Source organism: Tenrec ecaudatus, chromosome 13, assembly GCF_050624435.1.
Source record: "Tenrec ecaudatus isolate mTenEca1 chromosome 13, mTenEca1.hap1, whole genome shotgun sequence".
In the NCBI taxonomy this organism is placed as follows: domain Eukaryota; kingdom Metazoa; phylum Chordata; class Mammalia; order Afrosoricida; family Tenrecidae; genus Tenrec; species Tenrec ecaudatus.
Window position 1 is genome coordinate 68,977,713 of NC_134542.1, and position 27,733 is coordinate 69,005,445.

The following is a 27,733-nucleotide window of genomic DNA, read 5'->3' on the forward strand; positions in this document are numbered from 1 at the left end:
ACATAGAGCCAACATGTTAGAGCGAACAACATCAACCTCACTGCAAGTTTGTTAGAAAGGCAACATCAAAAGTTGAATCCCAGACATATTAAAACAGAATTTGCCTTTTTAACAGGATCTTGGAGAAGCATTTTATACATTGACGGGGTGGGGTGGGGTGAGGGGGATGTCCAGAAAGACAATGTTTATAAAATCAAAATGAGAAGGATAGTCAGTGACTTGGAGAGGTCTGAGGGGCCGCCCCCAATCCCAAATACATGTCAACCCTCCCTCCCCCCAGAAGAATTTACTTCAGAGGACAGCACTGAAGCTACATCTCAGGGAGAGGGACATTTCTGATCAAAGCACGCAGGTGCAAATGAAGGGGGAGGGAGTGTGGAGCACATCCTTGCCCACCAAGCCCTAAGGACAATATTCCCTCTCAGAGCAGCCAAAGCAGAGAGGACCATAAGGCCGACCCCACTATGAGACATGATGTCCCTCACTGACCCATAGCACTATGGAGGGACAACGCTGGGGACACAGTGCGGAAATTGCACCAGATCTAGTCCCATCACACTGAGACGAAACACTAAGGGCGTACAACAGAACAGCAAGGGGAACAGAGCAAGGAAGTCCCCAGGGAATACCAAAAATAGACTTTGGGGTCAGGGTGTGGCACCCCATCAGACTCAACTGGAAAACATTCCTAAAGGTCAACAAATATACCTTGAACTATTTACACGCTTTTTATATGTTTTTTGGTGCTTGGTTTTGTTGTTTTGTTTTTCTTTTGTTTGTTTTGCTCTGTCTTGTTTTTTGTGCATATTATTACCTATGCAGGTCTATCTAGATAAGATAGGCAGGATGAACAATCTGGAGGAAAACAACAGGACCAATGGTTCTGGGGGAGATGGGGGTGGGCAGGAAAGGAAGTGGGTGTTAACAAACCCAGGGACAAGGGAACAAGTGATCCAAAATTGGTGGCCAGGAAGGTAGAGGAGGCCTGGTAGAGCTTAATCAAGGGCAATGTAACTGAGAGGAATTACTGAAATCCAAATGAAGGCTGAACATGATAGTGGGACAAGTGTAAAGTAAAAGGTAAATAGAGGAAAGAACTAGGAGGCAAAGGGCATTTATAGAGGTCTTAAAAGAAGCATGTACATATGTAAATATATTAGTATATGATGATAGGGAAATAGATCTATTTGCATATATAGGTCTAGTGTTAAGATAGCAGATGGACATTGAGTCTCTAAGTTCTCCCTCAATGAAAGAACACTTTGTTTTATTAAACTGGCATTCCATGATGCTCATCTTCCTGACACCATCGTTGAAGACAAAATGGGTGCATAAGCAAATGTGGTGAAGAAAGCTGAGGGTGCCCAGCTAATGAAAAGATATAGCTTCTGGGGCCTTAAAGGCTTGAAGATAAACAAGTGGCCATTTAGCTGAGAAGCAACAAAGCCCACCGGCCTGTGTGATCACAAGCTGTCCATAGGATCAGGTATCAGGCATCAAAGAACAAATCATATAATTGTGAATGATGGGAAGTGTGGAGTAGAAACTCAAAGCCCATCTGTAGGCAACTGGACCTCCCCTAACAGAAGTGTCCTGGGGAAGAGACAAGGGTTCAGTAGCACAGATGAAACATACAACTTTCCTCTAGTTCTTTAAAGTTTCCTCCTCACCACTATCATGATCCCAATTCTACCTTACAAATTCGGCTAGACCAGAGGATGTATACTGGTACAGATAAGAGCTGGAAACACAGGGAATCCAGGACAGATGAACCCCTCAGGACCAATAATGTAAGTAGCAATACCAGGGGGGCCAGGGGAAGGTGGAATAGAAAGGGGGAATGGATCACAATGATCTACATATAACCTCCTCCCTGGGGGATGGACAACAGAAAAGTGGGGGAAAGGAGACATTGGACAGTGTAAGACATGACAAAATAATAATTAATAAATTATGGGTTCGGGGCGGGGAAGGAGGGTAAAAAACGAGGAGCTGATACCAAGGGTTCAAGTAGAAAGAAAATGTTTTGAGAATGAAGATGGCAACAAATGTACAAATGTGCTTGACATACTGGATTTATGTATGGATTATGATGAGTTGTATGAGCCCCCAATAAAATGATTTTTTAAAAAATTCATCCCCTCCAACTATCATGATCCCAATTCTACCTTGCAAACCTGGTTAGACCAGAGGATGCACAGCGGTACAGTTGGGATCTGGAAACACAGGGAATCTAGGACAGATGAACCCCTCAGGACCAAAGATGAGAGTAGTGATACCGGAAGGGAAATGGGTGTAGAAAGGGGAAACCGATCTCAGGGATCTACATATAACCTCTTCTCTGGGGGATGGGCAACAGGAAAGTGGGTGGGCAGCTTAAGATAAGATAACGGGTGGGGGGGGGAAGCGGGGAGGGAGGGAGAGGGAAAAAAGGCAGATGAGCTGATTCCAGGAACCCAAGTGGAAGGTGAATTTTGAGAATAATGAGGGCAACAAATGTATAAGGGTGCATTACTCAATTGATGTATGTATGGATTGTGATAAGAGTTGTATGAGCCTCAATAAAATGATTTATAAAAAAAAATTCAGTGACTTGCTCTTGGGAACTGTCCAGTTCAGAAGCAATCATAAAGGTCCAAGAGGACTCATGAGTATATCAGAGGGAAGTTCTAAAAATAAAAATAATTTCTGATGATTGGATAAGGAAGTTGGTTATTTGATTCAGACAAGAAAATGAAGAATTCATATTGTGGTATATTAAAATAGGTTAAAAATCACCATTAAGGCTGATCCCTCAACAGTCTTGAATTGTGAAATAAATACCACCTCTTAAAGACCTTCAAAGGAGAACATTTAGTTTTAGATTTTAAGTTAGTTTTAGATAGATTCAAAAAGCTCCATGCAGTCAGACCAAGGATTATTTAAATTCATGTTGTTGTTCTTCTTAGGTTTCATAACGGTGCTGTGGGCCTTAACCAACTCTTTGTGCACCACAGAAGAAAACACTGCCTGGTCCTGTCCCAGCCTCACAATTGTTCCTGTGCTTGAGCCCATTGTTGAAGCCACGAGGACAATCCACCTCCTTGAGGGCCTTCTTCTTTCTCGCTGCCCCTCACTTTACAAGCATGATGTGCTTCTCCAGGGACTGGTCTCTCCTGGCAACACGTCCAAAATACGTAAGATGATGTCTGGCCATGCTTGACTCTAAGGAGCACTCTGGTGTCCTTCTTCCAAGACACTCATAATGATATTAAACTATGGAATCTAAGAACCGGAAAGCATGTAGGGGTAAATCTCATTTAATCCAGTCATTTTATAGAAAATAAAATGAAGTCCAGAGAAGTGAAATAATTTACCCAAGTCACACAACTACTTTACAAAGATTGCTGAATGGGTATTCAGTCCCCTAACTCACTATCAAGAAGTTTTTTTGGGGAAAAAAGAAGTTTGAAGTCTCTGTTATTAGTTGTGTGACCTCACCAAGGAGGCTTGGCAGTGTAGTTGACTGTGTATTGAGCTGCTAACCACATGCTGGCCGGTTCAAACCCATTAATAGCTCTGTGGGAGAAAAATGAGGGTGTCTCTTGGAAACCCAAAGGGGAAGTTCTATTCTGTTCCATTGGGTCACCAAGTTGGAATAACCTCGATGGCAGTGAATGAGCAGTAGCCTCGCTAAATTTGTTTTCTTATCTGAAAAATGGTGATGATTTCCTCTTTGGTGGATGTTTTGAAGAGAAAATAAGCTTATACATACAGTTTATGTAGTAATGCTTACTTTGCTACCATAGCAGTCATTTTATACCTCAATACTGTCTTCTTATCTCATTATATGAATTTTTGGAGGACAGGAATATTTCATTCACTCTTTATTCATTTATAGATTAACAGATAACAGTATTAATATTATATCAAAGAGTAAGTATATATTATGAAAACATTCCAGATCAAGTCCATAAGTCAGATCAAGTCCATAAGTCTGATATTAGTCCCTCTATGTCCAATACCAGTCTATAAATTCCTCTTGAGGCTCATGCAACACATGCAATGATGCCGGATGCAGGAAGATCACAGGACAGTGGGTGGAGAGTACTGTGGATTCAGTGGTGGTGGAAGCATCTCATTGCTGACGTGGATCTCCACGTGGCTCCTTCAGCTCCAGGGCCCTGGCTGCCAGCAGCATAGCTCCATGTGACTTGTCAACAGGAATGTGAATATGAGGGAGGGAGAGGGAGGGTGAGGGGGAGGGGGAGAGGGAGAGGGAGAGGGAGGGAGAGAGAGAGCGCTCCTTTCAGGGAGAAAGACAGGAGTTTCCAGAATCCTCAGGAGACCTGCCCACACAGAGGCCTCATTGGCTATGGCCTGATTGACAGGCTAGACTCCACCCCTTTGCTCAAGTTGACAGGAAATGATGTAACTGCCACACACTGCCATTAAGTGGGTTTCTGCCTCGGAGCACCTGGGGGATCTAATGTCTGACCTTGCATTTAGCAGTCCGATGCTACTGGACATCCACACCAGCAGTATATATCAGATTACTGTTTCTCAAGAGGCAAATGAGGCAAGGATTATGTTTCCCTTTGATTTCCAGTGAGAAATTGAAAATTCCTTGTCATCTGTGATATCATTCCTGAGGAAACCAAGGGTGCATGGTAGTAAATAACTTTATATGTGTGTGTATGTGTAAAGCTTAACAAATTTGCATATCATCCTTATGCAGTGGCCATGCTAATCTGCTCTGTATTGTCCCAATTTTAGTCTATGTGGTGCCTAAGCGAGCACAGTGGGAAAGAACACTGCAAGTTGTACAACAATGAACTCTAGTTTTTGAGGGTTTTTACCCTAGTTTAAGGTATTCATCTTTTCCTTCTAACCTGGCTCTCAGCACTTGGTCCTGTGTTCCTTCATCATTCTACAAAGGACCCGGCCCAGGGAGGTGTCTGAGGTAGCCAGAGAGAGGACCCACAGATGGGTGGCAGCATCGATTGCCCTACCATCAGATGTCAAAGCCAGCTCTGCCTCACCATTAAAGTTAGCTGGGAGAATGTGTAGACTTAGGACAAACACAATACAAAAATCTATTTGGGATTGAAATGAATGTTTCAGGATAGTTCAGTCTGACATCAACCATTGCACTGTTGCTGGCACCATGATGAACCAAGATACTTGTCAGGCAGGATGAAAAATGATGTTTGGATGAAAAGCTGCCGTCAAAATCTGCTTCTTATGGTGAAATATGCCTATTCCACCACTTGACAGCTCAGACTCATGAGCTTGCCATCTTGTTTCAATCAGTATTTCTTTTTCCTTCAAATTCCTTCTTAAACATATGTAACTCTTCATTTATTTAAAAGTGAACCAAATATGTGAATATTCTAACTTTTATTTGGAAAGACCATGTGTGCATCCAGGGAAATACTCATGCTATAATTTTAATTGAAAAAAACCCGTATGTAGCAATTATAAGAACAATCTACCTTGTGTCAGACAAGGAGTACATTTGAATGCACGCACATAGGGGAAAAATCGGATTTAGTTGCCTTGGACAGTGGCATTATGAGACACTAGTTTGAAAAGACCTCCTGAGCAGGAGCAGTAGTGGGGTCTCTTGGTAATAAGTGGCTTTGGCAAGCTTTTTCTAAGGACGATCCTGGAGAAGAGCCATGCACAAGACTGGTGTTGTGGGTGTGTGTGCTCCCACCTGGAGATGCTTAAAACTATGAAGAATTTTAAGGTTGCATTGAGCAGCGCATGTTATAGAGCCAGTCCTGTCTGAGTCGCTCAGTTCTGGCCCATGACTGGTAGATGGTCGTGGGGTATGCACATCATTGAAGAGCCTGACTTTACTTATTTTTCATTAAAACACTCCTTAAAAAAAACCCTACATATGTTCTTGACACAATGAATGTGTGTATGGATTGTGATAAGAATTGTACGAGCCCCCAATAAAATGATAAAAAAATAAAACAAAAAACACTCCTTTTTCATTAATGCCACTTGATGTACCATCATGGTATTGTCTGTCTAGTCAAAGCAATGAAAACAATTCACACTTTATGCACTTGCCAACCCTCGGCCACTCTCTAGGACAGGGTAGAACTGCCCCACAAGGTGCCCAGACTGCCGATCTTCATGGAAGCAGGCATTTTCCTCCTGCAGAGCAGTTCTCAAAACCAAACTCATGCCATCAAGTAGATGCTGACTCATACGACCCTATAGGACAGAGGAGAACTGTCGCTGTGGGCTCCTGAGACTAAGCTTTACAGCAGCAGAAAGGCTAATCTTTCTAGAAAGCCTCATCTCTGTCCCCAAAAGTGGCTAGTTGATTTTGAACTGCTGACCTTGTGATTAGTAGCCCCAAATGTAACCCACCACACCACCAGGGTGCCTCCCTAGGTGCAAACTACTGCCTTCTCCGGTAGCCGCTGAGCTAACTACTGCATCACCAGGGCTCCCTTGAGATTGTCAAGCCTTTAGGTAATTACCAAGAAACAGAAACAAAAGGTGTGTGTGTGAAGGGGGTGGGGTGGGGAGAAAACTAGGCAACCTATTCCTAGAGCAGCCCTGCTAGTGTAGTAGATTCAGTGTTTTGTTGCTGATCACAAGGTCAGTGGTTCAAGCCCACTAACTGATCCACGGGAGAAAGATGAGGCTTTCTGCTCCTGTAAAGATATACAGTCTCAGAAACCCTGCTGAGCAGTTTTCTCACTGCCTTCTAGTTGATCATAGCGAACTTATAGGTCAGGGTAGAACTGCCCCTTTGGGGTTCCAAGATGGTTACTGTTTACGGGAGTAGAAAACCTTGTCTTTCTCCCACGGAGCAGCTGGTGGCTTCAAACTGCCGACCTTTGTTGAGCAACCCAACACATGACCAGTGAGCTTCTAGAGCTCCTTCTACTCTAGCCTACATGGCCACTCTGAGTTGGAATTGACTTAGCAACAGTGGTTTGGATTTGTTTACTGCTTTAGAGATTAGCTACGAGCCTAAGTCACAGAACAAAATCAGAAGCCTTTATTAAATGAAAATATCAAAATGTGAAGCTATTGTTTCTCGAGTTATCCTCGCATTTCTGAAGGCTTCTGGTTGTGCTTTCTATCTACACCAGGTCAGAATGGCAGTCTGGGCACCCCCACCCTTGAGGGACAGCCCGTGCTCCTCAGAAGCGCTCTTTTGAGTTTTGGCACAAAGAGCAGTTGGAACAGGCAATGGGATTATATGGTGGGTGGGGTAAGGTCTCCAACAAAATCCTCCCTTACTGTCGCTAAAGAATAAACAAGCATATGCATTGTTATGATGGGGGAAAAAAATCCTAGGAGCAAATTTCCTGGCCTTTTTCTCATCAATGTCCTTTTAAGTTTCCTTGAAACTTCTTCCTTATAAGGCTCCGTGATGGTCTTGTGTGTTTTGAGAAAATCTATCATGATTACTCCCTTGGGAGTCTAAAAAACTGTTATTGTAACCTCTTGAGTTGACCCTTCTGCCTTGAATTCCACTGGCCTAGCACAGTCTCCTCAGAGTCACTGTTTTTATTGTACCTTAAAAAAATCGTTTTATTGGGGCCTTGTACAGCTCTTATGACGATCCACACATCCCTTGTGTCAAGTACATTTGTATATACGTTGCCATCATCCGTTTCAAAACATTTTAAAAATCATTTTACTGGGGGCTTATACAACTCTTATCGCAAACCATACATACATCCACTGTGTCAAGCACAGTTGAATATTTGTTGCCATCATCATTAAATTTGCTTTCTACTTGAGCCCTTGGTATCAGCTCATTCCCCCCTCCCTCCCTGCTCCCCCTCCCTCATGAACCCTTGATAATTTATAAATTATTATTTTGTCATATCTTACACTGTTCAACATCTCCCTTCACCCACTTTTCTGTTGTTCATCCCCCAGGGAGGAGGTTACATGTAGATCCTTGTAATCCATTCCCCCTTTGTACCCTACCTTCCCTCCACTCTCCTGGTATCACCACTCTCACCACTGGCCCTGAAGAGATCATCCTCCCTGGATTCCCCGTGTTTCCAGTTTCTATCTGTACCAGTGTACATGCTCTGTTCTAGCCAGCTCATGATAGTGGGTGGGAGGTGTAGGCATTTAAGAACTAGAAGAAAGTTGTATGTTTCATTGTTGCTACACTGCACCTTAACTGGCTGGTCTCCTCCCTGCAACCCTTCTGTAAGGGGATGTCCACTTGTCTACAGACGGATCTTGGGTCCCCAATCTGCACTCTCTCTCATTCACAATGATTTATCAAAACATTTTTAAGGCGCTCTAATGAGGCTTAAGACATTATTATAGAAAGAACTTGTCTGCAGCCATCCACTGATTGCAGAGACATGTTTAAACAATCTGTGGAGCAAATCTGTGTGTGTGTGTGTGTGTGTGTGTGTGTGTGTGTGTGTCCGTAATACTGCTCCATTTCCTCTCAGACTACATTAGTTTTCTCTTACTAGCTTCCCCTGCAAGTTCTCGCCTGCTGAAATCAGGAGGTAGCCTAGGGGCAGTTCTCATCTGAGGTTCAGGGTTCTCTTCCAAACTCACAAAACTAATTTCTTGCAATTAGTTATAGGGCTGAGGACTCAACCCACTGTGTTGAGTCTGTTTTGACACAAAGTGACCCTGGAGGGGGCAGAACTGCCCGTAGGGTATTTCAACAGTCATTCATTCTGGAAGCAGTCTCATCTTGCTCCCACAGAGCAGTTTGTGGGTTTGAACTACTGACCGGCCAACCTTAAGGTTAGTCGCCCACCATACCACTGGGGCTCTACCGCAACCAGCTGCGAAAAGAAAAACTTACAAACTCTTTCAAAGGACCTGTGATTTGGAGTTGGCTAGGTGTTGGGCTGCTAATGGCAAGGTTGGTGGTTCAAATCCAACAGTGCTCCTCAGATGAGGTTGCCTGTTTCCATCAAGATTGCATCTCATAGCCCTACACAGAGTCACTATGAGTCAGGATCAACTGGATGGCAGTCAGTTTTGGGTTTTGCTAATTCAGAAGTAGAACCCTGGTACTGCAGTAGTTAAAGAGCTGTGCAGGAGAAAGGCGTAGCAGTCTGCTTCTGTCAAGAGCTGCTGGTCTGTCATCCTACCGCATCACTGGTGACTAGGAACCCACTCAGTGGCAATGGGTTTGGTTTTGTGTTGGATTACATGTGGGATTCAGAAAGGTTGTCCCCCATATTATATGCCAGACCTAAGATGCTGCTTGCTAACACTTGGTCAATGACTATCCACTTGGAGGTCAACTGCTTAAAGGTAATCTCACTGAAGTTTATCAGCTACCTAGAACAATCAGACCCTATAGTCTGTCCCACTGCCTTCTGATAAGGAGAGTGGTTTGTTCCCCTGAAGGAGAGTCCACAGACAAGGTCAAGCCAAGTCAAGGAGGATCAAGGTTAGGCTGCCATCTTTAATCTAGAGTGCACCCATTTTGTCACATGTGTACCCCTAATGCCTCCCTTTCTTATTGCATGTACACCGAGCTCGTCCCCCTGTTGCACATTTGCCTATTGTATAACCCCTTCCTGTTACACATATGGCTACCTGTAATTAGGGGGGGCTTGCACGTTCCCGAAGTGCATATAAGCCGTGATTGGAAATACATTCGCTCTCTCTGGGTGGACCTGGCAGCTGAGACCATGGCCATCCTGGAGGTGAACATTTGCATGCCTCATCTTATCTGATGTCTCTTTAATTTTACCCCTCAATTACACAACCGCCCCTTGGACCTGTTGGACTGTGAGGGCTGGTACCCCACAATTACATAATCACCGGAGAAAGAGTCACCAAATTCAGTCCCAGATAGATTGTGTGTACCTACAGCAGGGCCATATTAGATTTCCTGGAGTCCTGAGTGAATTCAGGACCGGTAGCTCCTCTGCTCTACTTCTGTACCCACTGTGGCTTTCAAAAGGGAAAGGCTGCTCTAACAAGCCACCTCGGAGTGGATGGCTAAACGCACAGTGCTGTTTCCTCACACTGCGGGACACTACTCGTTCACACTCAGGGTGGTGGTAAGACTGCTCTCTGCTGCGCTAGGAAGCGCCCTGGGCGATTCTTGGCATTTTTAGGCTGTGGACAGATCTTTATATGGCGTCTTCCTTTTTTGTATGGCCCAAGCCTCAGCAAGAAATGAGAATCTAGGAGTCGGTGTGTTCCAACATAATTTTTAAAGCAATATAGGAAGCGTTCTTTTTTCCCCATTATCCCAAGTATTTCTTCTTCTAAAGCTTTCCGTAATTTGGAAAAGAAAATTATACTATATATTGGGTATTTAAGCTTATAATGTGGCAAGTCTAGAAATTTTCAGCTTTCTAAAACTTGCTACATCAATTGATACTTTACTAGTATCCCTACGCAATCACTGGTGACCTTGATACTTTACTAGTATCCCTACGCAATCACTGGTGAACTTGATACTTTACTAGTATCCCTACGCAATCACTGGTGACCTTGATACTTTACTAGTATCCCTACGCAATCACTGGTGAACTTGATACTTTATTAGTATCCCTACGCAATCACTGGTGACCTTGATACTTTACTAGTATCCCTACGCAATCACTGGTGACCTTGATACTTTACTAGTATCCCTACGCAATCACTGGTGAACTTAATACTTTACTAGTATCCCTACGCAATCACTGGTGAACTTGATACTTTACTAGTATCCCTACGCAATCACTGGTGAACTTGATACTTTACTAGTATCCCTACGCAATCACTGGTGAACACTTCTACAAGTGCTATATCACTGAAGAGTGCATTCTCATTTATCTAAAAAACCCACTGCTATTTAGTTGATTCTTATGCCTAAGACTTTATATAGGTTTTCCAACATTATAAATCTTTATGGGAGCAGAGATCCTTATTGTTCTCCCTCAGAGCACCTGGTGGATTTGAACCACTGACTTTGTGGTTAGTAATCCAATGCTTCCCCAATGGCTCCTTGCCAACTACACACAGCACACTAAATACCATAGTCCACATAATCTTCTATGATACCTTTACAAACATTTAAAATATTAGACCATTATATTTCATTTCTAAAGGTAAAGCCTGAGATGGATGGAACCTAAGAAACAGATTTTGAATGTCTTTATAATAGGACATTATACATTTTGTTCTTAGTGAATAATCAACCAATCTTATTTTTAAGATATTTATTGAACGGACATGCTTTGGACATATGTATCTAAGGAAAATATAAGACTATTCTCTCTGGAAATAAACCTCCCATCTGCCTTTGGTATACAGACTGCTAGTGGCTCCTACAATTCTGTACTCTCTCTTCCACAAACTTTTACTTGGGAAAATAACCATGAGTGTCAACGCTGTATTTCCACCCTTTCTTGCAATCAGGCAGGTACTAGGCTGGCTTTTGGCCAATGCAAGTTACATAGAAGTGCTGAGTGCAAGCGCAGGTTTAAGTGTCAGGCAGAAGCCGGACTTGGCAGGGCAGGAGGGTGGAAAGAGACCCGAAGCTGGTGAGAAGCACTTCTAGGATACTGCCAGAGGCCAGCCCTCCCCCTCCCCTTCACTGGCCTTTCCTCATAGATACCTGTGAACACTGTTGCTTAGCACCAAACCACAAGGTTGCAGTGGATAATTCTCCAGCTACCCCCTTTCCCCAGACTCTCCACCTCTCTGCCAGATAGCACGACTTCTCTGGCTTCCCATCAGGGACCCATGAACCTCGCCCGGGAGCTCTGAAATAAACCTTTCAAACTGTTTTTTACCTTTGCCTTCTTGCTTCCTTTCTGACGCCGCCAAATCTACCTTATAGTCAGTATTCTTAAAGGGGTGCGCTCTTCTTGGGGCTCTCCTTCCTGCTGCCCACAGCGTCGACCGGAGGGCGGGAGCTTGGACTGGAAGCCAACTGCTGAGGCAGCTAGAGCAACACACCAGCATCTAGATACGTGCCTCTGGGCACTTGGTGCTTAAGTGAGAGAGGAAAAATAACCTTTTAAAATATGCCACTCACTGGTTATCCCCTCAAAGAAGGGGCACAAGGAAGGGATGAGCCAAAGAGGGCACAGTAAAGCACTGATGAAATACACAATATTCCTCTGGTTGGTTGAGGCTTCCTCACCCCCCACTACCTTGACCCCAGTCCTGCCTTTCACTGAGGGCTAGACAGGAGCATGTGCACAGTTACGCTAAGAGCTAGGAGCCCGGAACAGGAATGGGAGTAGCAATACCAGGAGGGGAAGGGGACGGTAAGGAAAAGAGGGGAGGAAGGGGGAACCGACCGCCATGATCAACACATACCCTCCCCAGAGACCAACAACAGAGGCCGTGGGGGAAGGGAGACAGCAGTTGGTGTAAGACAGGAAAATAATAATGTATCATTTATCAAGGAGTCACGAGGGTGGGAGGGAAAAAGATGCGCTGATACCAATGGCTCAAATAGAAAGTAGATGCCTAGAAAATGATGCCAACATAGTACAGATGTGCTTGATACACTTGATGTACGGATTGTTGTAAGAGCTAGAAGAGTCCCCACTAAAATGATCTTATAGAAAAAAAGTCACTGGTATTTGGGGTTGTTCATTGTAGGCCACTGAGCCCAACCTTAACTGAGACAATGCAATCGCTGAGACATTATTCTTTTATTAGAAATTGTAAATGAGAAATTATCTCAACACCCGAGGACCAAAGGACCACGGAGGATTCCACAGGCTCAAGATTTTGAGACATTTGGGAGAGTATTTTCTGCAAAGCATATCCTTTCCGAGGCATGGCAACATCATTCTTCTTTAAAAACGTTACTGGGCAGAAATCATTTCCCCCATCACCTATGTAAACAATGTGTGTATAACTCACTCCCTGTTGTAGCTGGTTGTCTACAAAATCTACCAAAATGACTTTTTTGCAAAGATTCTTTGGGCACCTACTACAAGAATGAGTGTGACAATTTTCCACGGTGAGATGACCATTGGAATCAAAAGCTGCTGGATTTGTAAACACCTTATCAAACACACTGTGAAAACTGGCAGCTTTTAAAACCCAGTCTATGAAGACTGAGTTTGAATCTGAAATGATGATACAATCAAACCTCTCCTTTTGGTGTCTTATAAAGTTGAAAAGTTCCACCATCCCTGGCGCGAAAGGCACCGATGTCATTGCTCTCCTCATCTCTTCTTCTCTTATGCCTCTGTCTCCCAAATACTTGAAGACTCGGCCCATAAACTCTGTCCAAAACCCTTTCCGATAGGAGTCCTTCAGCTCAAGAGGAAGTTTTTTCTCCGGAGCACATTGCACAATCCAGGTGTCACTATTGTCGTCTATGACTGTATTGTCAAAGTCAAACACCAGCAAGATCTTCATGGTTCTGGAAATAGATTTGGTTTGCCCTACAAAAGAAGAAGATTATTTCCTACATGTAGTCTGGCTGACACATTTAACTTCCATACTTATTTAACAAATAGTACAGAGTGTGAACCATGAAATAGCAATCTGCTAGGCCCACAGGATAAATACATACAAGTTAAAACGACTAAATGTTTGAATATCACCAAGTAAATACTTTTTGCTAAGGAACAAAGTTTAGGCCAAGTGGAATAAGTCAGACACAAAAGGACAAACATTGCATGATCTCATTTAAGTAAAATATCCAGACTGAGGCAAATGTTTATTGATGGTTACAAAGTAGGGGAGATGGGAAGTTCTTTTTTAAAGGCTATTGAGGTTCTGTGTGGGGTGATGAGAAAGTTTTAGAAAGAGCGGTGACAGTGGTAGCACACATTGTGACTATAATTAATTTCACTGAATCACACATTTAAAATGGCTAAAATGGTTTGTTATGAGAGGGCCTCAGAGTGTTTGTGGAAAAATTGCATTATCTTTCAATTCCATTACCTTTTTGAAACCTCCTGTACATCTTAACACCACCAAGAAAAAGAAAATATGGCACCGAAGCGCAGGTATTCTCTGGAGTATAACAATAGGAGGGCGTGCCCCCCAAACCTGGAATTGCCCTGGGGGCAAGGAGCTTTCACAGTGCCAGTGCACCCAGTGGCATCCCTTGGGAGGGTGAGCAGTCCATTTTTTGGTAAAAACCGTTTGGACTCTTGCATTGCAAAGGCAAATCCGGCTGCGCCTGACTGGCTTCCAAGGGTTTCAATGCACTCATTTTTGCATAGAAGCAGTTCAGGAAACAGCAATCGGGCACAGCAGACAATCATGTTAATCTGATACCTGAAGAACGACACATGGGTCTGGAAGATTCGGGATGCAATCAATTACAAATGAAAATTTTACATGTAACTCGCGGTTGGTTAAAGGACTACCTCCAGCCTAGATTTATTTAATTGGCCACATGTTTCTGAAGTGCTTGAACTACTAGCCTGAAAACAGTAAGACAAACACGCCTTAACTTAGCTCTGCTGCTCACCTACCCATTTTTTTCCTTTTTTACTTAGTCTCTGTAGAGACTGTCAAAAATTGCCAATGCCGACTATATTTCAAGTACTGGGGAAAGTTTTCAATAAACCTCAGTGGCTACGATATTGCCACTGCGCAAAGCTTCACCTACCCATTTTTAACAGTATACTTCTCCTTTATTAAAAATGCTTACCCAAAGTAATGTTTCCAAGGCAACTGTATTTCAGCGCAGGCCTTAGGTTAAATTACCAGGTCAATCTTCAGTTTTAAATACCAGCTGATGTCATACTTTCTATGCTGAAAGCAGAGTCTACTGGTTTGGTGAAAAGGAATGGAGACTTCTTAACTCCTGAAATTAATAAAAATATTAAAATTTTTATTTTAATTTGAAATTACCCATTCCTTTCCTCTTACATCAGAAAAACATCTGTGAACAATGGAGATGGAGACACAAAATTTTGGTAAAACAAAAAAGCCTTAATAATTACAAAATAGGCAATGTTATGAGAGGAAAAAAAGTTTAACCAGCAGATAAAATCAACTGTTACACGAGTCTTGTTGATTATGCTGACTTCTAGATTTCAGGTTTTGCTTTTGTACTTGCTGAGTACTGAGGACTACTGCCTTGGGTACGAAAGGCTTGCCAGCGGTCATCCAAGGTCCAATAACCAGTCTCTCTTCATTTGGAGCAACAGAGGAAGAAGAGGAAGTTAGAATAGGAGAAAACATGTTTTGAAATCATTTTATCGGGGGCTCTTACAACGCTTATCACCATCCATCCATCCATCCATGTCAAGCACATTTGTACATTTGTTGCCATTATCATTTTCAAAACATTTTCGTTCTACTTGAGCCCTTGGTATCAGCTCATTTTCCCCTCCAACCCCCACCCTTCCTCCCTCCCTCCCTCATGAACTCTTGATAATTCTTTTTTTTTTTTCATGTCTTACACTGACCACTGTCTCCCTTGACCCACTTTTCCGTTGTCTGTCCCTCTGGGAGGGGGTTATATGTAGATCATTGTGATTGGTTTCCCCTACCCCCCCCCATCTTCCCCTTCTGGTTTGGCTATTCTCAGTATTGGTCCTGAGGGGTTCATCTGTCCTGGATTCCCTGTTTCCACCTCTTATCTGTACCTGTGTACATCCTCTGGTGTACAAAAACGCAAATCTACTCTGTAGACAACTCATTACAATTCTAAAAACAGTTAAATAAAAACAGGAACAGAATATATTTGTTATGCCTACAAAATTTCTAGTCTCTGTATATTTCTGTAAACTTTGTGTGCTTTTTTACAATAATGAAAAATAGGAGCTACATTGATATCTAAGAATTAGGGAATGGCTAAATTAAAATATATACATTAAAGCCATATAGTCCAGCCAGTAAGTCAAAATGATCAGTCTTAAGGTAAACAAGAAAATCACAAAACAGAGGAGTCAGTCAGGGTGCAGTGTAGCAATGATGAAACATACAACTTTCCGCTAGTTCCTAAATGCTTTCTCCCTCCTCCCTACTATGATCTCAATTCTGCCTTACAAATCTGGCTAGACCAGAGGATGTACACTGGTACAGATGGGAACTGGAAGCGCAGGGAATCCAAGACAGATGATCCCTTCAGTACCAGTGCTGAGAGTGGTGATACTGGGAGGGTCGAGAGAGGGTGGGGTGGAAAGGAGGAACCAATTATAAGGACCTATATCTTATATATAGCCTCTTCCCTGGGAGACAGACAACAGAAAAGTGGGTGAAGGGAATGGGTAAGACAAAATAATAATAATAATAATTTATTAATTATCAAGGGTTCATGAGGGAAGGGGGAGCGGGGAGGGACGGGAAGGGGGTGGGGGAGCTGATATCAAGAGCTCACGCTGAAAGCAAATGTTTTGAGAATGATGATGGCAATAGATGTGCTTGACACAATGCATGGATGTATGGATTGTGGTAATATGAGCCCCCAATAAAATGATAAAAATAGAAAGCCACAAAACAGTCTGCACAGTATAACCCCATTTTTGTTTATAGCAGGTTTATGGGTGTTTCAACGGTAGTTTATATATATTTTTTGACATTGAATTTGTAGCAACATTCTTTATCTATAATAAACTGCGGCATATCTGAGGGCATATTCTGCCTTCTTAAACTCACAAAAAAGGGCATGTAAAAAGAATGGGAAGGCATTCTCAGGTGCTGAGTGGGTTCCCACTCATAGCGACCCTGTACTTGTCCCCGTCCTGTGAGACTCTTGTAATTGCTCTGTTTGAGTCCACTGTTGCTGACAGTGTGCCAATCCATCTCACTGAGGGCCTTCATCTGTATCACTGCTCCGCTACCAAGCATGGGGGCCTCTTCCAGGGTCGGGTCTCTCCGGTCAACATGTCCAATGTATGTGAGAAGTCTCACCACCCCTGCCTGTAATAAGCATTCCGGCTGTACTTCTTCCAAGTCAGGATGTTCGTTCTTTTGGAAGTCCACGGTGCTTTTAATATTCCTTGCCTTACATGCAAATAGGAAGGCACAGAGGGCCAAATAACCGTAGACCAAGGATCCTTGGGTAAGGAGTTGGAACAGACGCTTCAAGTCCAATGTTGCCCCCAGGTGGCGCTCTGCTAATAACAAGGCCAGCAGCTTGCAATCAATGGAAAAGGTAGAGCTGTCTATTCTGGTTAAGATTTAATTTTGGAGAAACCCATAGGTACAGTTCTACTTTGTCCTGTAGGATCACTATGCGTCGAATTGATTCGATGGCAGTGGGTGTTCTGAGATTTAATAAATACTTTTGGTAACCAACTTAGTTCAAATTCTTGAGTGTTTATCCGGAGACAATTTGTGAGACCCTCAGGGTTCTGCGTCTTATAAGCAAGGGATGGACTGACTGCCCTTTGTGCGGAACTATTTCTCCCCCAAGGATATATGCAGAGCTTGCAAGGTAAGCTGTTTATCTTAATAAACATTCACGTTCCCTAAGCTAGGAATTCCAGAGATGCCGACGACACGGGGGTCCTCTTAGCATGATCCTGTGGGAATCAATAAGGCTTGGGGAACTGGCACAAAGTTGCTCGTACTCTGGTGATGAAATTGTGACAGGTTAACTTGTCAGCTTGCAAGAAACAGCAAGTTTCTGACTTCGTGTTTCTTGAAGCTTTAAAAAGTATGTTCCCCAAGAAGCATACAGTTACATGTGTACCATAATCCAGTCTAGAAATATTTATCAATCTTTCCATCATCACGGCAGGACATCTGCTTGAAAACCTGAAGAAAAACGGTTAGACTTTTAGTTATTAAAAAACATATCACTTTTTTTCATTTGGGGCCACCCAATTTGGTGCGTGTTAAATCCAACTCCCTTTTATTGGAAGTAATTTACACATCAACTGTGACCGAACGGATCCTAGGGTTTCATTTTCTGTATCCGCTAAGAGTTGTGACTGGTTCTCCAAACCCTTTCTTTCAATTGAGTACAATCGACGTCACGAATGATTTAAAATATCTGGAAGGTCCGACCTAACAGGAATGTTAAGCTAGAACATCAAAGGTAATTTTTTTTAATCTCACCTCGCCCCAAGGAAGCACAGGATTTATCAGTAGATGTCATGCCAGTCACTTGAGTTTCTGCACTTAAAAGAGGGCGCTGTCCTTTACATTCGACCCGCGAGAACACGGAGCCGAGTCCTGCGCGGTCGCACGCCGACCTGGTCCGCCTCCAAGGGGGGCGCGAGGCCCCGTCAGGAGGCTCCCCACTGGAGGTGCCGTGCCAGGAAGAAGGGGGCAGCGGGCCGGCTGGATCCTGGGACTCCGCGGGCACCCAGGCTGGCGCAGGCAGCCGTCCAGTTGTCCGCCCTGCTCTCGAGGGGCCGGGTTCTCGCACTCGTCCCGCTGCCGGGCAGCGACCCCAGACGGCGGCTCCACCTGTGAGCGGGCTTCGGCATCTGCGCACGCGCGGCCTCCGGGCCCGGCCCCGCCCCCAGACGTCTGCGCGTTCCGCATTCCGTCGCCCGCGTTCCTCGGCGACGGTGGCGTCACTTCCGGCGGCGTTGCTAAGAGACCGCGGAGTTTTGCCACTCTCTGGCCGGCTGGAGTCGGTTGCTGGAGGCGGTCGGCTGACTTCCACGTCTGGGAGCGCCGCGTAGACGCCTCGCCGGAGATGCGCGTGCGATTTGGACGGCGCTCTGGGCAGTTTAAGGACGGCGCGGGTGAGCTGAACTGGGCCATTCCGCACGGGGTTGGGTTCTGGACCCCGGCCTGGCGTGAGGGACCAGTGTCAGACGGTGCGCTCGCTTGCCTCGCGACCGGAGTTCCTCGAGGTCGAAAGTAGCCCCAGTGAGATGAGATGTAACAACGGGCATTTGTAAATTAGATGGTTTTGCCCTCCGGTTTACGGCTGGGGACGTGGGAGGAAGGTTACGGAAGGTAACGTGAGTGGAGAAGAGCTAGGAACACCGATTCCCCAACTGACTGACCCAGCTCATCCTGCAGCCACACCGTGTGGCTTGCAGAGTCCGGACTTTGCTGAATTCGTGCGCGTTATTAGGTGTTCATACCTTTTAAAAAGATCAGTGACCTCTGTTAGTGTTTTGGCTCCACTGTGAACTTGCTGAGTGCTTCCTCATCGCTGAAGTGGAGGAAAGGGCTCTCCCTAAATCAGGTGTGTTGCTCAGTGTAAAAAGAAAACGATGCAATTCAGATGGCCTGTTGGACGCTCCAATTAATCATATTGTCTTGGTGACAACTAGAACCTTGGGGAACTGGAGCTTCTTCATGTCCTTGCCCCAACTTTTATACTCAGATGCAGACACAGAGCCAGCCATTCTCACCATTGAACCCTAGAGGGTATTTGTGCAATTGAGGTCATAGGAAGTAGCCTCAGAGGTCCTGTCATGTAGAAGTAAGATATATAACGTGTATTGCCAAAACACAATTATTCTCACATTTTCAAAATATATGAGTTTGTAATACTGCACTAAAAAGGATTTTCCTTAATAGGTGTTAGGTAATAGTTTATGGCAACTGGGTCACAAGTTGTTATCTGAAGTTGATATACCCTTTCCCTCGCTGATAAATTATCATCTCCATTTAGAGGGGGGTGAAATAGAAAAAGGAGCCCCTAGTGCTGTTGTGGTTATACGTTGGGCTGTGATCCACAAGGTCAGTAGTTCAAAACCACCAGCAGCTCCCTAGTGAAAGACTGGGCTTTGTACTCCTGTAAACAGTGTCTCAGAAACCCACAGGGTGGTCGCAGTGGGTTAGCATGGACTTGATGGCAGTGAGGTGTTTTTGTTTGTTTGGGTTTTTCTGGGGAGGTTAGGAAATAGAAAAAAGCTTAAAACATGTTGAAAACACTGTGTTATCCCAACCATTTTATAAAGATGTACCAGGGTGACATCAGCTGAGTAGTAGAGGAAGGATTTTTGTGTGGAAGTACTCCACTCTATAAAATCAGTGAAGACGCTGGCAAAATTGAAAAGCAATGTTTTCCGGAACCATGGAAATTAACTAAGGGCTTGAAACATTTTGAAGAGTTTTTTGTTTAATGGCAGAATTTCAGAACAAGATTTGGTTGGGGGAAAACTATTTTGGGGTGTGTGTGTGGGGTGTGTGTGTGTGTTTGTGCACGCATGTTGTCCTGGTCCCGCTCTCTAAGCCCCTTAGTAGTGAATGAAAACCAACAGCCTCAGAAGGTGGCACAAATGGGAGTGGAGCATCTCGAAAGCCTAGTATCCAATACTTACTTGACTTACCTGGTAATTATTTGGAAAATTACATCTGCAAAGCTGGTTTTTGTTATTTACTTCAGAGCTCCCTTATGTGAACAACCTTGACCCTAGTGGTGTTTATTAAAAACAAAACCAAAAAACCATCAGTGACAGTTGCTTATTATCACAGCTGTCTAAGACAGTGATAACCAAAAAAAAGAAACCGGCAGCGACCCTATAGCACAGGGTAGAACTACCCCAGTGAGTTTCCGAGACTGTAACTATAGGAGTAGAAAGCCCTGTCTTTCTTCAGCAGTCCAGCTGGTGGTTTCGAACTTGAACTGCTGTCTTGCAGTTAGCAGCCCAACATGTAACTACTACATTATCAGGACTCCTCAAGGCAGTAATAACATTTGGGGCCAAACAACAAGCTAACAACAACAACAACAGCAACAACAAAAATTAACCAGGGAAAGTTGGGAAATGAGATGTCCATAGGAAGCTTTGGAAATCTCTAACATACTTCTGGGGGGAAATCTAGAAGTCAGGAGCATACAGAGGGGTGTGTGAATGATCAGGAAGACCTGGAAAGGCCTGAAGCTCTCCTTGCTGTTTGATCATGAAACTCTATCCAAGCAAGAAGTAAAGTCTAAGTCAGAGTGGTAAACCGCCTTCCTAAGCATGAAGGCATGGGCCAACAACACTCACAAGGTTCTCCAGCAAAGGCTGGGAGACTGATTAGCCCCAGACATTTAAGACCATCTCTGTCCAATCATTAGCTAACCACTAAACTAACACAGTAGAGACTTTAGAGGCTACACTTGATAAAGAATATACTTTACATAATTAGCTCAGAAAATTCACTAAGTGAACAAACATAGCAACAATAACAAATCCTAGGAGAGAAGGCAACCCTTATTTCTAGAGCTGCTTCATGATATTTAAAATCTCTTATTGTAAATAAGAAAGGGTGGCTGATATATAAATTAAAATTTTTCAATAAAAAATCCCTAGCCCTTGGGCCTCTATTCAAGCACTCCCTCGGCGCATGAATAATTTCTTGTATTAAATTGATATTCGAGGAGGGCGGGGAGCATTAAAGAACTAGAGGGAAAAAATAATAAATTGGCATTCTATGATGCTCACCCTCCTGACACAATTGCTGAAGCCAAAGCAGGTGAACAAGTAAATGTGGCGAAGAAAGCTGATGGTTCCTGGCTATCAAAAGAGATAGTGTCTGGGGTCTTAAAGGCTTGAAGATAAACAAGCGGCCATCTAGCTCAGAAGCAATAAAGCCCACATGGAAGAACACACCAGCCTGTGTGATCACATGGTCCCGAAGGGATCAGTTATCAGGCATCAAAGAACAAAAAAATCATATCATTGGCTGCACACCTCCATGATACGATCTCCGAGGACAAACGGGTGCATAAGCAAATGTGGCGAAGAAAGCTGATGGTGCCCGGCTATCAAAAGAGATAGTGTCTGGGGTCTTAAAGGCTTAAAGGTGAACAAGCCGCCATCTAGCTCAGAAGCAACAAAGCCCACAAGGAAGAAGCACACCAGCCTGTGCCATCATGAGGTGCCAAAGGGATCAGGGATAAGGCATCATCAAAACAAAACAAACAATCTTACCATAGTGAATGAAGGGGGAAGTGCAGAGTGGAGACCCAAAGCCCACTTGTTGGCCACTGGAGACCCCCTCACAGAAGGATTTAGGGGAGGAGATGAGTCCGTCAGGGTGCGATGTAGCACCGATGAAGAATACAGCTTTCCCCCAGTTCCTAAATGCTTCCTCCCCCTCCCCCCCTAACTACCATGATCTGAATTGTACCTTGCAAGTCTAGATAGAGCAGAGGTTGTATACCGATGCAGATAGGAGCTGGAGGCACAGGGAATCCAGGCTGGATGATACCTTCAGAACCAGGGGTGTGAGGGACGATACTGGGAGAGTAGAGGGTGAGTGGTTTGGAAAGGGGGAACTGATTACAAGGAGCTACATGTGACCTCCTCCCTGGGGGACGGACAACAGAGAAGGGGGTAAAAGGAGACGCCGGATAGGGAAAGATATAACAAAATAATAATTATAAATTATCAAGGGCTCATGAGGGAGGGGAGAGCGGGGAGGAGGGGAAAAAAAAGAGGACCTGATGCCAAGGGCTTAAGTGGAGAGCAAATGCTTTGAAAATGATGAAGGCAAAGAATGTACAGATGTGCTTTATACAATTGATGTATGTATATGTATGGATTGTGATAAGAGTTGTATGAACCCCTAATAAAATGTTTTTTTTAAAAATCCCTAGCCTTAAAGGCTTATTTCCTGTTCTAACAATCTAGGATTCTGTGATGCTCATCTTCCCAACACAATCACTGAAGACAAAGTGGGTGCGTAAGCAAATGTAGTGAAGAAAGTAGATGGTGCCTGGCTATCAAAAGACATAGCAGATGGTGCTCAGCATCTAGGATCTTAAAGGCTTGAAGATAAACGGCCATCTAGCTCAGAAGAAACAGAGCCCACATGGAAGAAGCACACCAGCCTGTGTGATCATGAGGTGCCGATGGGATCAGGTATTAGGTTTCTAAGACCCAGAATAAAACCATACTCACTGTGAATGGGGGAGGGGGCATGGATTAGATACACAATGCCCATCTGTAGACAATTGGGTATCCCCTCACAGAGGGGTCACAGGGAAGAGATGAGCCAGTCAGTGCAATATAGCACTGATGAAACACACAACTTTCCTCTAGATTTTTGGTGCTTCCTTCACCCCATTATCATGACCTCATTTCTTACCTTAGAAGTTGGATTAGACCAGATCTTGCACTTAAGAGCCCGAAACACGGGGAATCTGGTATAGATAAACCCCTCAGGACCAACAAGGATATTAGAGATACCAGGAGGACTAGGGGAGGTTGGGAGGAGAAAAGGGAAATTGATCACAAAGATCAACCTAGAACCTCCCTCCAGGGGGACGAATAACGGAAAAGTGGGTGAAGGACGACAGAGGATGATGTAAGGTATGAAAAAATAATCTATAACTTATCAAGGGTTCATGAGGGAGAGCGGGCAGGGGAGGGCGGGGGAAGAAATGGGGAGCTGATATCAGGGGCTCAAGTGGGAAGAGAATGCTTTGAAAATGATGATGGCAGCATATGTGCAAATGTACTTGACACACGAGGAATGTATGGATTGTGATAAGAGATTTAAGAGCCTGCAATAAAAGTATTTTAAAAAAGGCTTATTTCTAAATAAGCAGCCATCCAAGTGAGATGTCAACTGAGTCCACATGGAAGAAGCACACCAACATCAGTGACTGAAGTATTGGAATCCATATAATCTGAAATCAAAGGAGGGATCAGTATCCGAGTGTAAATTGTGAGAATCCAGTGTGCAGAAGAAGAAGGATGACAGTGGGAGTCCAGAAGACATTTGTGCAATCTACATAGAAGCCTCCAGAGAACTACCCCCTGTCTAAAATTTGAGGGATGGGAGGAAAGAGGTCACTAAACAAGAGTGCTCATGAGAGGAGTACCGAAGATCAAAGGCATAAATCTGATCTGGACAGTTAAAACTTTGTCAGTAGATCCCCCGCTATGATGCAGGATGAACCTGATCTGGTTTCCAGAATTTTCTGTGTTTTTGGTTTGTATTGTTTTGTTCGGGTTTTTGTTTGTTCATATTAGAGTGTATCTCAGAAGTGTTGTGTCAGTAAAGGTCACCCTCTTGAAGCTGTGTTATGTGCTTTTCTGTTTTTCGGTACATGAAACCCAGGATTGATGAACCTATAGGGACAGCAAGTAGAATAAGGGGAAAGGGGTACAGTGGAGGTGTTGGGGTAAAAGGGAGACAGTGTCAAGGAGTCCATGTAGCAATTGTACATTCTACTTGATGTAATTGAAATGATATGACATGCATTAAATTCCAACTAATAAAGAAAAATAAACTTTCCTTAAGGAAACCTAGATGTAAGACTTGTTAGACGAGCAGTTCTCAACCTGTGGGTCTCGACCCCTTTGGGGTCAAATGACTCTTTCACACAGGGGTCGCCTAATTCATAACAGTACCAAAATTACAGTTATGAAGTAGCAATGAAAATAATTTTATGGTTGGGGTCACAATAATATGAGGAACTGTATTAAAGAGCTGAGGCATTAGGAAGGTTGAAAACCACTGTGCTAGACAAACCTCTAAACCAACTATTTAAATATGTTGAAAGAACCGAAAAAGGAAGAAAAGCTGGAGAACTATAGGAAAATACGGAACTGTCTTACCAAATAGACAATATGAATAAAGAGTGAGAAATTATACAAGAAATTTTGGAATTGAAGAGCACAATAACTGAAAAAATCCTGGGAGTTGGGTTGGGGGAAGGGGGCTCAAGTCATGCAGATTTGAGCTTGCAGAAAAATCAATGAAGTAGACGATAAATACACTGAGATTATACAGTCTGGGGAACAGACAAAAATAATAATGAAGGAAAATCAATGTGTGAGGTAAATCAGGCACCACCAAGTATACTGACATATATAATGAGTCCCAGCAAGAGGGAGGATAAAGACATAGGATATCTGAAGAAATTATGGCTGAAAACATCTCACATGCAATGAGAAAATTTAAACATCCAAGAATTCCACTATGCTCTAGGAAATTAAACATTGCATTCCCAAATAAATGGACCAATGGAGTAGGATTCCACAAAATACATTGAGATGAGTGAAAATGAAAACACTGTATCACAGATTATGGACTGGGCTGAAACAGATTAACAGAGAAACTAAACACATACACTGAAAGGCAAGAAAGCTCTCACACTAAAGAGCACAGCAAAGAATATTCAAACAGAAGGAAGGAGAGTAAAAATTTAAATAGAAATAAATGAAATAGTATGAATATAATTAATATAATCAGAAACTGAGAATAGAAAATGAGAGACAGGAAAATCATGGAGACCAAGTGTTTTTGTGAATAAATCAATGAAACTGACAAACCTTTAGCTATAATAACCAAGAGAAGCGAGGATGGTGAGACTGTCTTGTTTACTTCAGCCAGGCTATTAGGAGGGACCAATCCTTGGAGAAGTGCATCATGCTTGGCAAATTAGAAGGTGCATGAAAATATGGAAGACCCCCCCAGTGAGATGGCAGCAGTGGGCTTCAAATACTTCTGTGATGAAGGCACAAGACATTTTGTTTTGTTGAACCTAAAAGCCAGAAGTGTGTTTTTTTGTGTCTTCTTGAATGAGCTTCGGTAATTTTTATTCTACAATAAATAGTCCTATCTTATCTAAGTTACACTTATTTTTTGGCATACAATTGTTCTTCGGGTTCCTTTTAAATTCACTGGATTTCTGTAAGGGCAGCATCTGCCCAGGGATCAAGCAGGACGGGATGAAAAACAAATAAGGGGACAGAAAGCACAGGGAGGAAGTGAAGAGATGCTGTTGGATTGGGGCAGAGATGGTGTTTACAATCAGTGTCACAAAAAATGTGCTTAAGTGGTTAAATGGAAAACCGATAGCCAATTTACTCTAAACTTTCACAAAAGGTTTTAAAAAATCTTTAATAAATGAATACTAGCAAGTTAAATCTCTCAAAACTCACTGCCATCCAGTTGATTCCAACTCACAGTAGCCCTTTAGGACAGGGTAGAACTGCCCTGGTGAGTTTCTGAGACTCTTAAGTCTTTATGGGAGTAAAAAGCCTTATTTTACCCAACCATAGTGACTGGTGGTTTTGAACTGCCGACCTTGTGATGAGCAGCCTAACTCATAGCCTCTACACCATCAGAGCTCCAAGTTAAATCTAGTAGCTATGAAAAGAGATATACAGCATGACTGAGTTAAGTATAAGAAAAGTATTGTTATATACTGTATCTCTAGACTAAATGATAGAAACCACATGACCATCTCAAGAGATGCAGAGAAAGCATTTGCCGTTGGCTAGTACCTGTTCATTATTTTAAGGGGCCCTGACAGTGTAGTTGGTTATGCTTTGAGTTCCTGCAAGGTCGGCTGTTCCAAAGGAGAAAGATGAAGCTAGCTGCTCCAGTAAAGATTTAGCCTTGGAACCTCAAAGGGGCAGTTGTATTCTGTTATACAGAGTCAATATGAGTTGGAGTCAGTTTGATGGCAATGAGTTTGGAGTTTTGTTTTTGACATAAAAACAACCAACAACTAAACTGGGAATACTTGAGGGTACTTCCTCTCAATACCTAATCAAGGGCATCTACAAACAACTCACAAAGACTGCCATGCTTGACAATTCATTTACCCTAAGATCAGGAATAAAATAAGGATGCTTTCTTGAGCCACTTTTATTCAGCATTATACTGGAAATCCTATCCAAAACAATTAGGCAACAAAAATGAAAGAATCCGTACTGTATTTTCAGATGTGTCATGGTCTGATAATATAGAAAATTGTGAAAATCCACTAAATGACTATTAGACCTAATACAATTTAGTAAGATTGCTGGATACAAAGTCTATAACCAAAATTCAGTTGTAATTCTTGCAGTAAACAATCCAACAGTGAAATTAAGAACAATCGAGGGGAAAAAATCACTTTGTAATAGGAACAAAGTAATAAAATATACTTCAAGAAAGCAGTATTAGAAAATGATTAGGGAAAAGCATGTACAGATGTGCTTTATACAATTGATGTATGTATGGATTGTGATAAGAGTTGTATGAGTCTTTAATAAAATGTTAACAAAAAAGAAAGCAGTATTAAACGTATATTCTGAAAATTACAGCACAGTTTTGGAAATAAAGAAGATGGACTAGACCTTTCTTGCCAGACTCTCCTTCTAAAACTCAGTCTTTGAGACTTCTGTGCATCATAAAGGTTCCAGCTACAATCCCAGTGACAGCACAGGGCTGAGAGTGCTTTGTTCCTTTGTCCACGGGGTTGCCATGAGACAGAGGCCTACTTGAAGGCAGTCAACTTCACCATCACCACCAAGCAAATGAAATATATATGAAGAGTAATCGTTTCAGTAAATAGAGCTGGGATCACTGGATATCGACATGTAATAAAGTCCACATTTACATATTAACTAAAAATGAATCCTATTCTAAAATATGAGTGAAAATGATAAAATTTTAGAAGAAAACAGCTATAAATGTTCTTCACTGCACTAGGTTGTAATTTTTTAGACATATCCCCCAAAACGTAATCAGCCTAAGAAAAAAAAATAGATCTGGACTTAACTGAAAAAAAAAATGTGTGCAAGTGAAAAGATTCTATCTCAAGAAATTCAAAGAGAACTCAGGAGGAGAAAATGCATCCACCCAAGGACAGACAAGCAGATGTTTATGGGCCCCCACTGAACTGTAGTCCCAATCCAAGAACAGTTCTGATAATAGGCCCTGCTTGATACTCACCTGCATGAAAGGATCACTGAAGATAAGGGTGCTATAGCAAAATGTGGTGAAGAAAGCTGATGGTGCCCAGCTATTAATCAGAATAGCCTCTGGGGTCTTAAAGGCTTGCATTCAAATAAGCAGCTATCTAAGCGAGGAGTAACTAAGTCCACATGGAAGAAGCGCACCAGCTGTGTGATCCAAAGATGACAATAGTAAAATTCAAATATGACAAAGGGAAAAGTATCAGAGCCTAAATTGCAAACACCCTAACATTTGTAAA

The 27,733-nt window shown here is 43.0% G+C and overlaps 2 protein-coding genes and 1 non-coding gene across 4 annotated transcripts in view; 1 reads left to right on the plus strand and 2 right to left on the minus strand.

The window, feature by feature from the left end:
* Nucleotides 1-4,672: 4,672 nt before the first annotated feature.
* Nucleotides 4,673-4,779, minus strand: LOC142425123 (U6 spliceosomal RNA). The gene has a single exon (XR_012779496.1). It is a non-coding gene; the product is annotated as a U6 spliceosomal RNA (small nuclear RNA).
* Nucleotides 4,780-11,180: 6,401 nt separating this feature from the next.
* Nucleotides 11,181-18,336, minus strand: PHOSPHO2 (phosphatase, orphan 2). The gene is made up of 3 exons (XM_075529418.1): nucleotides 17,950-18,336; nucleotides 14,588-14,743; nucleotides 11,181-13,364 (listed from the first exon to the last, which is right to left on the minus strand). Exon 3 carries the CDS (start codon nucleotides 13,336-13,338, stop codon nucleotides 12,613-12,615), a length of 726 nt encoding a protein of 241 aa, XP_075385533.1. The 5' UTR covers nucleotides 13,339-13,364; nucleotides 14,588-14,743; nucleotides 17,950-18,336; the 3' UTR covers nucleotides 11,181-12,612.
* A 99-nt stretch (nucleotides 18,337-18,435) lies between these two features.
* Nucleotides 18,436-27,733, plus strand: part of CFAP210 (cilia and flagella associated protein 210) — a 52,278-nt gene continuing 42,980 nt past the window's right edge. The window contains exon 1 of one of the 2 annotated variants that reach the window (XM_075529416.1): nucleotides 18,436-18,587. In XM_075529416.1, the coding sequence (XP_075385531.1) occupies nucleotides 18,539-18,587 (49 nt within the window). In that variant the 5' untranslated portion in view covers nucleotides 18,436-18,538. The remainder of the gene's footprint in view (nucleotides 18,588-27,733) is intronic. The other variant, XM_075529417.1, reaches the window with a different exon arrangement.

Coding starts and splice junctions, on each gene's coding strand:
- PHOSPHO2 (XM_075529418.1), bottom strand. CDS start 13,338: ATGAAGATCTTGCTGGTGTTTGACTTTGACAATACAGTCATAGACGAC.